Here is a 12,443-nt window from a genome sequence, read left to right on the forward strand (position 1 = left end):
GTCTACAAAGAGAGTTGCAGGACAGCCAGGACTGTTACCCAGAGAAACCCCGTCTCAAAAAAATCCATAAATGAATGAATGAATGAATGAATGGGCATGGAGGTGCGGTTCAGAGGCAGGGAGTTGGCCTACGTGTGTCAGGCGCTGGATTCAATGCCTAACACCGTAACAACAAAGCAAAATAAAAAGTTCCTTCCAATTCTAAATTAAAAGGCTGATCTCACTGTGGAAAACAATGGTCCAGATATGAGTCCACAAGGTTTGGTTTGAAGACAGGATGAGACACTTTAAAAAAACAACAGGAACAGGGCCACTCAAAGAGAGTGTCTGGAAACAGTGTTGGCTATCCCGTTGGAGGGGGAGGGGTGCTGGCATCCAGTGGGTGGAGCCTGGGATGCTACCACACACTCCGTAATGAAAGGGCAGCCTACCCGGCAGTCACATCAGCACTGCTGGGGATGAGCATGGGCAGTCCACCTTGGCCAAGCCTGACTTCATCTCTCATCGCCACAACCTGCCCACAGGACCACCTACTGCCAGACCCTGCCATAGGCAGGATGCTGTCACCACTGCCTCAGGGACAGCAGCCAAGGGCTGGTCTCTGAGAGCTAACAAAGCTCTCAGTGGAAGCTCCCCCCACCCCCATGCGTCCCTTCCAGCTCCTCTCTCTTAATCTCCAATTCTGTTAAGACAAATAAAGCAACATTAAGATTCCCTGCTACCCCCAGAGGACCCTGGGTTCAATCCCTGAACCCACATGGCTGCTCACAATGTCTCCTAACTCCAGCTTCAGGGATCTGATGCTGTCTTCTGGCCTCTGCTGCACACAGGTGGTGACATGTAAACTCATGCAGGCACACATACACAAAATTAAAAATTTTTAAATAAATAAAAAGATTACCCGCCTGGAATATAGTTTAGATGGTAGACTGTCTGCCATGTACAAAGCCCTGGGGTCCATCCCTAGCACCAAATAAACCAGGTACGCTAATGCACGCCTGTAACCCCAACACACAGGAATCACATGGAGGCGTGAGGGTCAGGAGTTCAAGACCACCCAGGTTACACACTCAACTGGAGGCCTAGGATATCTAAGACTCTGTCTGTCTCCATCTCTGTCTCTGTCTCTGTCTCTGTCACACACACACACACACACACACACACACACACACACGATCCATCCACAAAACACAAACATCTTTTAGTCTCTGTGCACAGTCAGGTTATCGCATTTCCTTCTAGGACCTTGCGGCTTGAACATTACGTTTGGTCAGAGCCACTGCACTATCCCTTGAACACCAGCCACAGCTGCCAGCATCTGGACAGCCTCCTGGCTCTCTTTCAAATGACCCTTGTTTTCACTTATGCTGTAAAAGGAGACTTCCTGCCGCCACTACAAAGAGAAAACAGACATCACTGGGCACAGACAGAGGAAGCACATGAATAGCTCAGGGTCTCCCGTGACCCATCTTTGCACGTATGTACTGAGCTTATCAATTCACACAAATCACAGAACAGACAGACACTCGTTAATAAAAACTAGCAGTATTCCATAAAAACATTATAACCAATCCTTTTTTAAAACAAGGTCTTATGTCACCAAGGCTAGACTCGAACTCACTATATAGCCAAGGCTGGCCTACAATTCCTGATCCTCTTGCCTGTATGGCTACACTTGCCTCCACCTCCCCGGTGCTGGGATGATAGATGTGCACCACTTGCCTGGTTACAACTATTTCTTTCAAAACTAAACCAAAGCTGGATGTTGTGGCGCACACCTTTAATCTTAGCACTTGGAAGGCAGAGGCAGGCAGGCCTCCAAGTTCAAGGCCAGCCTGGTCTACAGAAAGCTGCTGGACAGCCAGGGCTACACAGAGAGACCCTGTCTCAAAAAACAAACAAACAACAACAACAATAAAAATCGAACCAAGCCCCAGGGGCAGGATACAGCTCATTAGTACAGCACTTGCCCCATGCACAAGGCCCCAAGTTCAATCCCTGGCACTACTCAAAACACAACACCACTGGCACACACCTGCAATGCTAGTACTCAGGAGGTGGAGGCGGAGGAAGAGTGTGAATTCTGAATTCGAGGCCAGCCTGGACTGCATGATGAGTGCCCCCCCACCCTCCCCCACCCCCAGTGCTGAGGAGACCCTGTTTCAAAACAAACCGCAAACAAACACCAAAGTCCACTTCACTTGAAGCAGAAGGCACTTCCTGTCCGTGACTGAGCTTGAGCAGATATGAAGAGAACTCGGTGTTCTGTGAGCAGCCAAAGGTCCAAACACAGGCTGCTCAGCGCCCAACTCCTTGCGACTGTGGCTCGGGTCAATGTCAAACCGCAGTGGTTCGTCTCCTTCGGGATTGGCACCAAGGACTCCCATTACCCCTCCTCTGGGGCCCTACCTGGGCTGGCAATCACACATCCCCTGGTCTCCACAGGGACAGGCGCATCCGGTCTCCTAGAGTGGCAGAGGGCAGGACTCTGTGACTGGCAGCGGATGGCACAAGAGGAGCTGGCAGAGGACAGCCAGGTGACTTCCTGATGGCCCGCTGCCAAGACTTCTTCCCACTGTTTGTACCCAAGAACGCACAGAGCCCTTCCAGAGCCGCCTCAACCCAAATGAGAGAAGGTGACAGGAAGGGACAGAGGCTCTAGACCTCAGCCAGCCGCAGAGACTCCTCCCCAAACACACCCCTGAACACACAGCATGACGGCCACCCCTCTGCACACTGAACAAAGGAGCTTATTGAACACATTATGGGTGTGATGGCTCACAGCTGCAATCCCAACACTCTGTAGCACTGCAGCCTGAGGCCAGCCTGGGCTACAAGAGACCCTGTCTCAAAAGAAGGCCACAACATGGCTGGAGAGACATCACAGCGATTAAAGAGTACCAGGCACACAGGTCAGACAGCCTGTAATCCTGTCTCTATCTCCGAGGTTTCTCTGCAGGTACACACACACACACACACACACACACACACACACACACACACACAACTAAAAAGAAAACAAACCTTTACAAAGAAATCCCACTAGGTGGGTGGTACCCACCTATAACCTTTAATCCCAGCACTTGAGAGGCACAGACGGACTGGCCAGGTCAGCCAGGGCTACCTAATGAAAAGAAAAAAAAGGGGGGGGGGACCCAAAACCAAAACAGCATAAAACAAACAACAACAACAAAAATAACAATAAGCTACTTAAATATGTTTTTTTTTTACTCTGGAACTCACTCTGTAGACCAGGCTGGCCTCGAACCACCTGGCCTGGCACCACCGCCCGGCTCTTTTGATTTGATTTTGGTTTTGTTTGTTTTAATACGGCAGTTTTAAAGATGCACTGTATCAGCCAGGCGGTGGTGGCGCACGCCTTTAATCCCAGCACTCGGGAGGCAGAGCCAGGCGGATCTCTGTGAGTTCGAGGCCAGCCTGGGCTACCAAGTGAGTTCCAGGAGAGGCGCAAAGCTACACAGAGAAACCCTGTCTCGAAAAAAAAAAAAAAAAAAAAAAAAAAAAGATGCACTGTATCTTTTAAAAGTGTCGTGCTAAATGTTGGAGAGTGTCATGTGCACATCCTGCGTTTTATCCCCAGCACAGCTTAAACGGGGTATGGTATGAATGCCTGCAACCCCAGTATTTCAAGGTAGAAATGGGACGACTGGAAATTCAAGGCCATCCCTGGCTACCTAACAAGTTCAAAACCAAACTGGGGTACATGAGACCCTGTCTCAAAACAAACAAAAACAAAAACAGAGGAACCTCTGCTGTGAGGGGCCCTGGCAGGCTTGGCCGTTCTCCCCGGCCAGGCTTGTCTGACACCTCACCCAGGCCTCAGCTATAACGCTCAGCCTTCCCATAAACATCTAAGGCCACTGTGCTGGCTGGTCCAGGATACCTTTTGGGTCTTAAATAAACACTGTCACTCCCACCTCCCCCGCTACCCCCATTCCTACCCCTACCCCCACTGTACTGAGCTGAAAGCAGGTGGTTCAAATCCTGAGCCTACAGAAGCCCTGAGACACCACCCCCAGCAGAGTGCCCATCTAGACCCTAGCAGTACCACGGGAATGGGCAGCCCCAGAGAGACTGCCCAAGGTCTCCTCTTAGCAACACTGTGTGGCTGGGATCAACTTCCAAGGGGTGAGTGGCTCACATGCTGCAAACCTATTCCCTTCCAGCCCTGAAGGTCCAGAGCCCAGGAGGGGTCTAGTGGGGACTAAAGTCTGCATCTATACTGCAGTTCTGAAGGCTCCAGGGAGAGTCATTTCCCAGCTTCCACGAAGGCCTCCCACACCAAGCAACTGCCAGCCCCTTATCACCAGACAGCCACACAGCATCTTTTTTATTTTTTTAATTTTAACTTAAAATTTTTCTTTAAATGACTGTGTTAGTCACTTTATATTGCTGTGACAAAACACCTTGACCACAGAAACCTACCAAAAAAGAAACCCTTTTGCCGGGGTGGTGGTGGCTCATGCCTTTAATCCCAGCGCTTGGGAGGCAGAGGCAGGCAGACCTCTGTGAGTTCAAAGCCAGCCTGATCTGCAGAGTACCAGGACAGCCAAGGCTACACAGAGAAACCCTATCTCAAAAGAAAAAGAAAGTGTTTAATTTGTACCAAGGTTATGCACGAGTGAGGTCAGAGGACAGTCGGGAGTCAGTTCTCCCTGCCTTTCACGTGGGTCAGAGGACTCAAACTCAGATGGCCAGGCTTGGCAGCAGGTGCCTGAGCCGTCTCGCTGGCCCCTCTGCCTTAGTTAAGGTTTCTATTGCTGCAACATAACGCCATGACCAAAAGCAAGTCAGGGTTTATTTGCCTTACACTTCCACATCATAGTCCATCCTGAAGGAAGTCAGGACAGGAACTCAAGCAGGGCAGGAACCTGGAGGCAGGAGCTGACGAAGAGGCTGTGGAGGAGTGCTGCTTACTGGCTTGCTCCCCATGGCTTGCTCAGTCTGCTTTCTTACAGAACCCAGGACCACCAGCCCAGGGATGGCACCACCCACAATGGCTGAGCCCACCCTCCTCAATCATTAAGAAAATGCCCTACAGATGGATCTTATGGAGGCACTTTCTCAATTGAGGTTCCCTCCTCTCAGATAATTCTAGCTTATGTCAAGTTAACATAAAAATTAGCCAGCACACCCTCGCTTACTTTTGAAGTGTTTATTTATTTTTAATTGTGTGTATGCGTGTATGTCTGCGGATATGTGACATAAGTACAGGCATCTGTGGAAGCCAAAGGCGTGGGAGCTGGAGTCACAGACCATTGGGAGCCACCTGGAAACAGGCCCCTGGAAACAGAACTCTGGTCCTCCGGGAGAGCAGCAAACACTCTTAACTTCTACACCATCTCTCCAGCCCCACCCCCCCTTTTTTTTTCTGAAACAGGGTCTGACATAGCTCAGGCTACAATATATATGAAATGACCAACTCCGGATCCTTCTGTCTGAATTCTCAGAGCGCTGGGATGCCAGGCATCTGCCATTATGCCTCAGTTTATGCAGTGTTGGGGGTGGAACCCAGGCAGGCCTTCATGCATGCTAGGTATTCCACAAACTGTGCTATATCCACACGGTGCCTCTTACCCATTTCCTGAGACAAGATAACTTACTCTATAGCCTGGTCTAATCTAGAACTCACTACCTAGTTGACAATGACCTTGATCTATCCTCCTGCCACTCTCTCCCAGAGAGCTATGATTACTGACATTCTCCATCATATCTGGTTTTATGTGGTGCTAGGATTGAACTCAAGGCCTCCTGTATGCTGCTGAGCCAAATGCTCAGCTGTTCATTTTTTCAAGTACAAAGATACTGGGTTAGAATATATACATACATAAAATACGCATACACTTATATCATGAGCTCTTCTTTTCAACCCAGATCATACCCAGAACACCCTTGTCTCCAAACATTAACACATCAAATATCAAAGCCAGTCTTGGGTCAGCAGAAACCCAAGCTCCTTGGCCTTCCTGCAGTCTCACACGTGGTATCTCTCTGATGAAACACGTTTATATACCAACTACCAAGTCACATATTTCTAAATTCCCCACCATCAGCGGCCCTCTCCTCTCAAAAGAACACCCGATACGCTGGGGATGCAACTCAGTTTGTGGGTGCTTGCTTGGCAAGCAGGAAGCCCTGGACTCTGTTCCCAGCACCACATTAACTGGGTGTGGGGGTGCACACCTTTAATCTCAGCATTCTCAGGAGGCAGAGGCAGGAGGATCTCTGTGATTTCAAGACTAGTCTGGTCTGCAGAGTGAGATCCAGGGCAGCCGGGGCTACACAGTAATACCTTGTCTCAATAAATAAAGAATTATCAGAAGAGTATCCTGAACACCCCACACTGGGGTAAACATCATGCAAACACGTGTGTTTCGAGCAGACCTAGGAAACACCTGAGGTCTACTGAGGGTTTACGGTGAGAAACCTTGCATGGGTTAAGTCTCAAAACAAACCAACAAAGTATATTTAATTTTTTGTTTTGTTTATTTGTTGGTTGGTTGGTTTTTCAAGACAGGGTTTCTCTGTGTAACAGCTCTGACTGTTTTAGAACTCCCTGTATAGACCAGGCTGGCCTGGAATTCACAAAGATCTGCCTGCCTCTGCCTTGTGAATGCTGGGATTAAAGGTGTGGGCCACCATGCTAGTTTAAAAATAAATAAATTTAAAAAAAAAATCTCACCTTGACATTGCTACTCCCGAAAATGCAGGCTACATTTGGGAACCATAAGCCAGGACAAGGCCTTTCAGATTCAGGACTCAAATCTGAATCCATGTTACTCTAGGAAGTGAATGAACTCCACAGCCTATGATCCCACACTCAAGTAGAACTCTTTAATAATTATTTATTTGGGAGAACTAGAGAGATGTCTCAGAGGTTAAGAGCACTAATTGCTCTTCCAGAGGTCCCAGGTTCAATCCCCAGCACCCACATGCTGGCTCACAACCATCACTAACTCCAGTTCCAGGGGATCTGATGCCCTCTTCTGGCCTCCAAGGGCACTGCACACACCTAGTGCACATACATACATGCAGGCAAAACAACCATACATGTAAAATAAAAATAAATCAATCTTTATTTTTCATTTGGGTGTGTGTGTGTGTGTGTGTGTGTGTGTGTGTGTGTGTGTATGCAAAAGTTTTTCCTGCTAGTATATATGAGGACCAGATGAGTGCCTGGTACCCACAGAAGTCAGAAAAAGACTTCAGATCCCTTAGAACTGGAGTTATATATGGATGGTTGTGAATCACCATGTAGGTGACTGGAATCCAACCTAGGTTCTCTGCAAGAGCAACAAATGCTCTTAACCACTAAGCTATCTCTCCAGCCCCTAAGTCAGTCTTTAAATAAAACAAAGTAAAAACAATTTACTTTGTGTTGTGTATGGGTGCAGAGGAACACCAAGGTGTGTAGAATAGAAGCCAGGGAACAGCCTGCTGGAGCTGGTTCTCCATGCCCACCTGTAAGCCACAGGGGTCAAGCTCAGGCCATCAGCCTCAGCAGCAAACATCTCTCCCTTATGAGCCATCTCCACTGGGTCTCATTATGTAGTCCTGGCTGGTCTAGAACTCACTACATAGACCAGTCTGGCCTCAAACTCACAAGGTATCCACTTGTGATTATAGACATTTGCCACCATAGCCAACTGGTTTTTTGTTTTCTGTTTTTTTGTTTGGGGGCACAGGGATTTTCTGTGTAGCCCTGGCTGTCCTGCAACTCACTCTGTAGACCAGACTGGCCCCGAACTCAGAGATCTGCTTGCCTCTGCCTCCCAAGTGCTGGGATTAAAAGAGTGCACCACCACTGTCCAGCTCAACTGATTTTTTTAGATATAAAATTATCTGCCCTTCTGGGCTGGAGAGATGGCTCAGCGGTTAACAGCACTGATTGCTCTTCCAGAGGATCCAGGTTCAATTCCCAGCACCCACATGACAGCTCACAACTGTAAAACCGGTTCTCCAAGGGATGCACCAGCGGCACCATGGCAAAACACCAATGCACATAAAATATATTTTTAAAAAAATTATCTGCTCCACTCCCTCTAGGCCTCTGAAAATCAGAGCCATATTTCTGTCCTATGAACTATGACTCTTAAATTACTGCTCAAATTCTTCTGTTATGCGCTGGCCAAGGGCTTCTCAACAAGGACTTCCATTTATAAGGTAGAGGACCTTTGGAAAGACAAAAGTCAAGCCTGGTGGCACAGAGTTGTCATCCCAGCTAATCTACTAGGGTGGCTGAGGTAGGAGGATCACAAGTTTTAAGTCCCTCCTGGGCTCAGAGTGCATTCACAACCAAGAGGAGAATTTCAGTGAGACCCCCAACTCAAATAAAAAGTAGAAAGAAGTGTTAGAGCCGAGCCTGAGCCCAGCCCAACCTGCTGAGAAACAGACTCCAGAGCGTGCATGGGACTTCTAGCAAGTATAAAATTGAAGGCGCCCAGGCACTCACAAAAGGCCGCCCACATTCCCACAGAGCCCATAGCACCCTCCTTTATAGTCTGTATGGCGCCCAATACGATGTAAACACTACATAATCACACCGGACCATGGAGGGCATGCCGACATGTTCAGACGCAGGTGATTTCCACTTGTTCACATTTCATCAGTCAGCAGGTGGCTGCATCTGTGGACCCAGAGGCCACTGTACAGACCCGATTCTCACGTCAAAGACTTAAATGGGCGTTAAGTTTTCCCAGAGGAACCCCCTGCACCTGCCCAGCCGGGAAGCCCACACCTATTGGGCAGATCTTGTGTAAGTCAGGTCCAGCCCTTGCACAAACCAACCACGGCACGTTACAGTACGCTAATTTAATTAATTAAAATATTTATTGCGCAGGTCGGGGGTGGGGTTCCAAGCAGAGCTCTAACGAACTGTCTTCATGGAAACACACGTTTTGGGGGCCTGGGGGGGTGTAGCTCAGTGATAAAGTGACTGCCTAGCAGGCTCGAGGACCTGGGTCCGATCCCTAGCACCACCAAAACCCAAAACAGAAAGAAAGCCAACAAACACAAACAGCCCCCGCAGGAAGTGTGGGCAGGAAGTCTGGGAACCCTGTTCCAGCACCTTCCCGCCCCCACCCCCAGTCCTTCCGTTTCCGTTTCCCACTCGGTAAAATGGAATAGGGGCCTCCGACTTGAGGCCTCAGGGCAGCCAGGCACAAAGGCCCACAAGATGGCAGCTGGCATCTCTCCTCCTTTACACCGACACCTGGTCAGCAGCCCCACCCAGCTCCGGCATCCCGCGGCCGAGCCACGGGGAGGCGCCGCAGACCCCGCCCAGCCGCATCGCCTCACCTGCGCGGCCCGTAGACCACACGCACCTCCCAGGTCCCACCCCCAGGGGCTCTGATTGGCGGGTGGAGGCGCAGCCGGGGACTCTGCATTCTCACCAGCCCGACCCTTGTCCCCAGGGGATCGGCCCCGCCCGGGCCGCCAGCGCCCCGCTCCCCGGAGTGGGGGGGGGGGGGGTCCCCGCATCCCAGGACCGGCTCTCCGGGCCTGCGGCAGGTGCCCGCCCCGCCCCGCGGCCCGGCCACTCACCCCGCGCGCGGCCTGCTGTCCACCCGCTTCTTGTGGCGCACCGGCTGCAGCGGGATGCTGTCCGTCATGTCGCCGCCCGCCGCGCCCCCTGCGCTCCCCGCGGCCTCGGCGCCGCCCCGGGGCAGGGGGAGGAGGCGCCGGCAGCGGGCGGGCCGGGCCCGCAGCGCAGGGGCGAGGTCGCGAGCGCCGGGCCACGCGCGGAGCCGCCCGCGCGGCCCGACCGACGGACACGGCCGCACCATGGGCCCCGCTCCGCGCTGAGCCCACGCGCGCGCCCCGCCGCCCGGGGCCGCCGCAGTGTCCCCGCCCCGGCCCGCGCCGGCCGCGCGCCCTCCCCCCCCCCCACCACCACCACGCGCGCCCACCCACCCGGCCACGCGCCCCCCGCCGTACCCGTGAGCGAGCCCGCGCGCGCGCGCGCGCGCCCCCCCGCCGCACTCACCCCACCCCGGGCATTCTCTCCTGCTCGCTCCGAGCCGTGTGCACACACCCCCGCCCCGCTCACCCCCACCTCCACGCCTGCCTGCCACCAGCACACACAGCCTGCCTCCTCGGCTTCACCCAGCGTCTCACACTCGGGTCCCCCAAGTCGCGGGCCCACGGGGGCGGGAATGTAGGGGTTTTCAGAACCCCCACCCACCCACCCACCCTCTTGCACCACCCACACCCCTCTCTCCACCTGGCATCTCAATCACACAGACTTAAAGCTGCGCGCCTTCACCCGGACACCCTCGCACATCTCTGTAGGGACCAAATGCCCAGACACAGCCCTCCTCCACCCCTGATCGCCTGCACAAGGTCTCTGTCTTGTCTGCCTGCCTCTCTCTGTCTCTGTCTCTGTCTCTGTCTCTGTCTCTCTTAAAGGTTATTGGGAAATTAAGAAGACTCAGGGCTGCAGAGGTTGGCTCAGCATTTAAGGGCAGCCACTGCTGCTGGACCCACCTGCAACTTCAGTCCCAGGGGATATGACACCCTCTTCTGGCCTCCCAGGGCACCTACACACACGTGGCATACACTCACACGGGCATATGCTACTTAAAAATAATAAAAACAAACCTTTAAAAAAAATCAGCATATAGGAGCCGGGCTTGGTGTGCATTCCTTTAATCCCAGCACTCGGGAGGCAGAGGCAGGCCATCTGAGTTTGAGGCCAGCCTGGTCTACAGAGCGAGTTGCAGGACAGCAGAAAATCCCTGTGCCCCAAAACAAAAAAACAGAGAAACCCAGCGTCAAAAAAAGATTTAAAGAAGAAAAAAAAAAGGTCAGCATACAGGGAGCTGGAGTGGAGAGACAGTTCAATGGTTAAGAACACTAGCTACACTTGTAAAGGACCTGGGTTCAATTCCCAGCACCCACGTCAGGCGGTGGCTGCAGTCCAGTTCCAGGGGAAACACTCCCTCTTCTGGCCACAGTGAGTACTGCATGCATATGCAGACATACATGCAGGCAAAACACACATAGAATAAAAATACATCTTTTTTAAAAAAATGTGTCTCAAGCACCTCAAGATGTAACACCATGTAACTAGCATAAACCCACTATGTTACAATATGAGGAGTTATTCCCACTGGTGTTTCCTGTCAGGGCCCCCGCCTTTTATACTGTTTTCTCTGGCCAGTAGGGAGTCACCAAATGTCTCTGTGCCTGGGCAAAGAGCAGCTAGGAAGGTAGCAACCAAAACACATGACTAAGGTCCCAAAGACACTCCCCATCAGAAAAACCTTTGAGGAGGAAACAGCTGACCTGGCCTGCTTGCTGCCTGCTCTCTTCTAGAATGGCACTTCAGAGAGAGGTCCTAGGTTCAATTCCCAGCACCAAGACACACACATATATGGCATGCACACAGTTGGGGCTCCGTAAGAGTTTTTAGGTAGACCCATTGTAGTCAGAGAGCAAACCCTACTCCCCCCTGGCCCATCTGTCCCCACATTCTCAGACAGGGTCTCACTATGTAACCCTATCTAGCCTGGAACTCACCCTGTAGACCAGGCTGGCCTCAAACTCACAGGGATCCACCTGCCTCTGCCTCCTGAGTGCTGGGATTAAAGGTGTGCACTACCATATCCAGCCAGAGACTTGTAGTTGATTTTAGCTAGAGCCTAAAGCTTGCAGGAAGCCCCAGTTGCCCTGCCCAGTAAATCCAAATAGTGGATAAACCCATTTCATGAGTGACACGGAGAAACTCAAGAGTAACCAGCATAAAACTATGAGATCATCAGGGGGCAGGGCTGGATTCCAAGACCTAGCCTTTCACGCTCAGAAGAACCAGGAAATGGGGCCTCTGGTCACAGCAGAACCAGCACCGAGCTATCGTGGTTCCACATATTCAAGCTCTCCCTGCCTCCTGGAGCTGCCTATGGCTGCCCCCACCTGGACCGGCATTGAGTGAGAGCAGCTGGTCAGCCAGGCTCCTGTAGGTTTCCAGCACCTTCCAGCTGTGAAACTTCCCGGCAAGCTACACACTCTGCAGGGGTCTATTTCCTTGTCTGTAATAAGAGCTCAGGACAGATCCAGACTCAGGGAGTGTTGGGAGGAGTTACAGCATTAGCTTGTCATCTGCATTAGCAGGGCCAGTGTGCACTGTGTGGGCAAGGCTCCAGGGCAGCAAGAAGGTGCCTGTGTGTGTGTGTTTGAAATAGTCTCCATCGGTAGTCCAGGCTGGCCTCAAATTCCCAATCTTCCTGCTGGAATTAAGTACAACCTGGCCTAAAAGACACTTGTTTGTTTTTCAAGACAGGGTTTCTCCGTGTAGTTTTGGTGCCTGTCCTGGATCTCGCTCTGTAGACCAGGCTGGCCTCGAACTCACAGAGATCCACCTGATTCTGCTGGGATTAAAGGCGTGCGCCACCCCAGCCCGGCGACACTTTTTTTTTAAAGCT

The 12,443-nt window shown here is 51.6% G+C and overlaps 1 protein-coding gene across 2 annotated transcripts in view; it reads right to left on the reverse strand.

Moving 5' to 3' along the window:
- Positions 1–9,704, reverse strand: part of Atp9a (ATPase phospholipid transporting 9A (putative)) — a 105,768-nt gene extending 96,064 nt beyond the window's left edge. The window contains exon 1 of one of the 2 annotated variants that reach the window (XM_052725758.1): positions 9,565–9,704. In XM_052725758.1, the coding sequence (XP_052581718.1) occupies positions 9,565–9,632 (68 nt within the window). In that variant the 5' untranslated portion in view covers positions 9,633–9,704. Of the gene's footprint in view, positions 1–2,409; positions 2,615–9,564 lie in introns of those variants that run through there. The other variant, XM_052725759.1, reaches the window with a different exon arrangement.
- Between the last annotated feature and the right edge of the window lie 2,739 nt (positions 9,705–12,443).

The sequence above is a fragment of the Peromyscus californicus genome, unplaced genomic scaffold (genome assembly GCF_007827085.1).
Source record: "Peromyscus californicus insignis strain IS unplaced genomic scaffold, ASM782708v3 Scaffold_7__1_contigs__length_154581171, whole genome shotgun sequence".
Taxonomy (NCBI): Eukaryota; Metazoa; Chordata; class Mammalia; order Rodentia; family Cricetidae; genus Peromyscus; species Peromyscus californicus.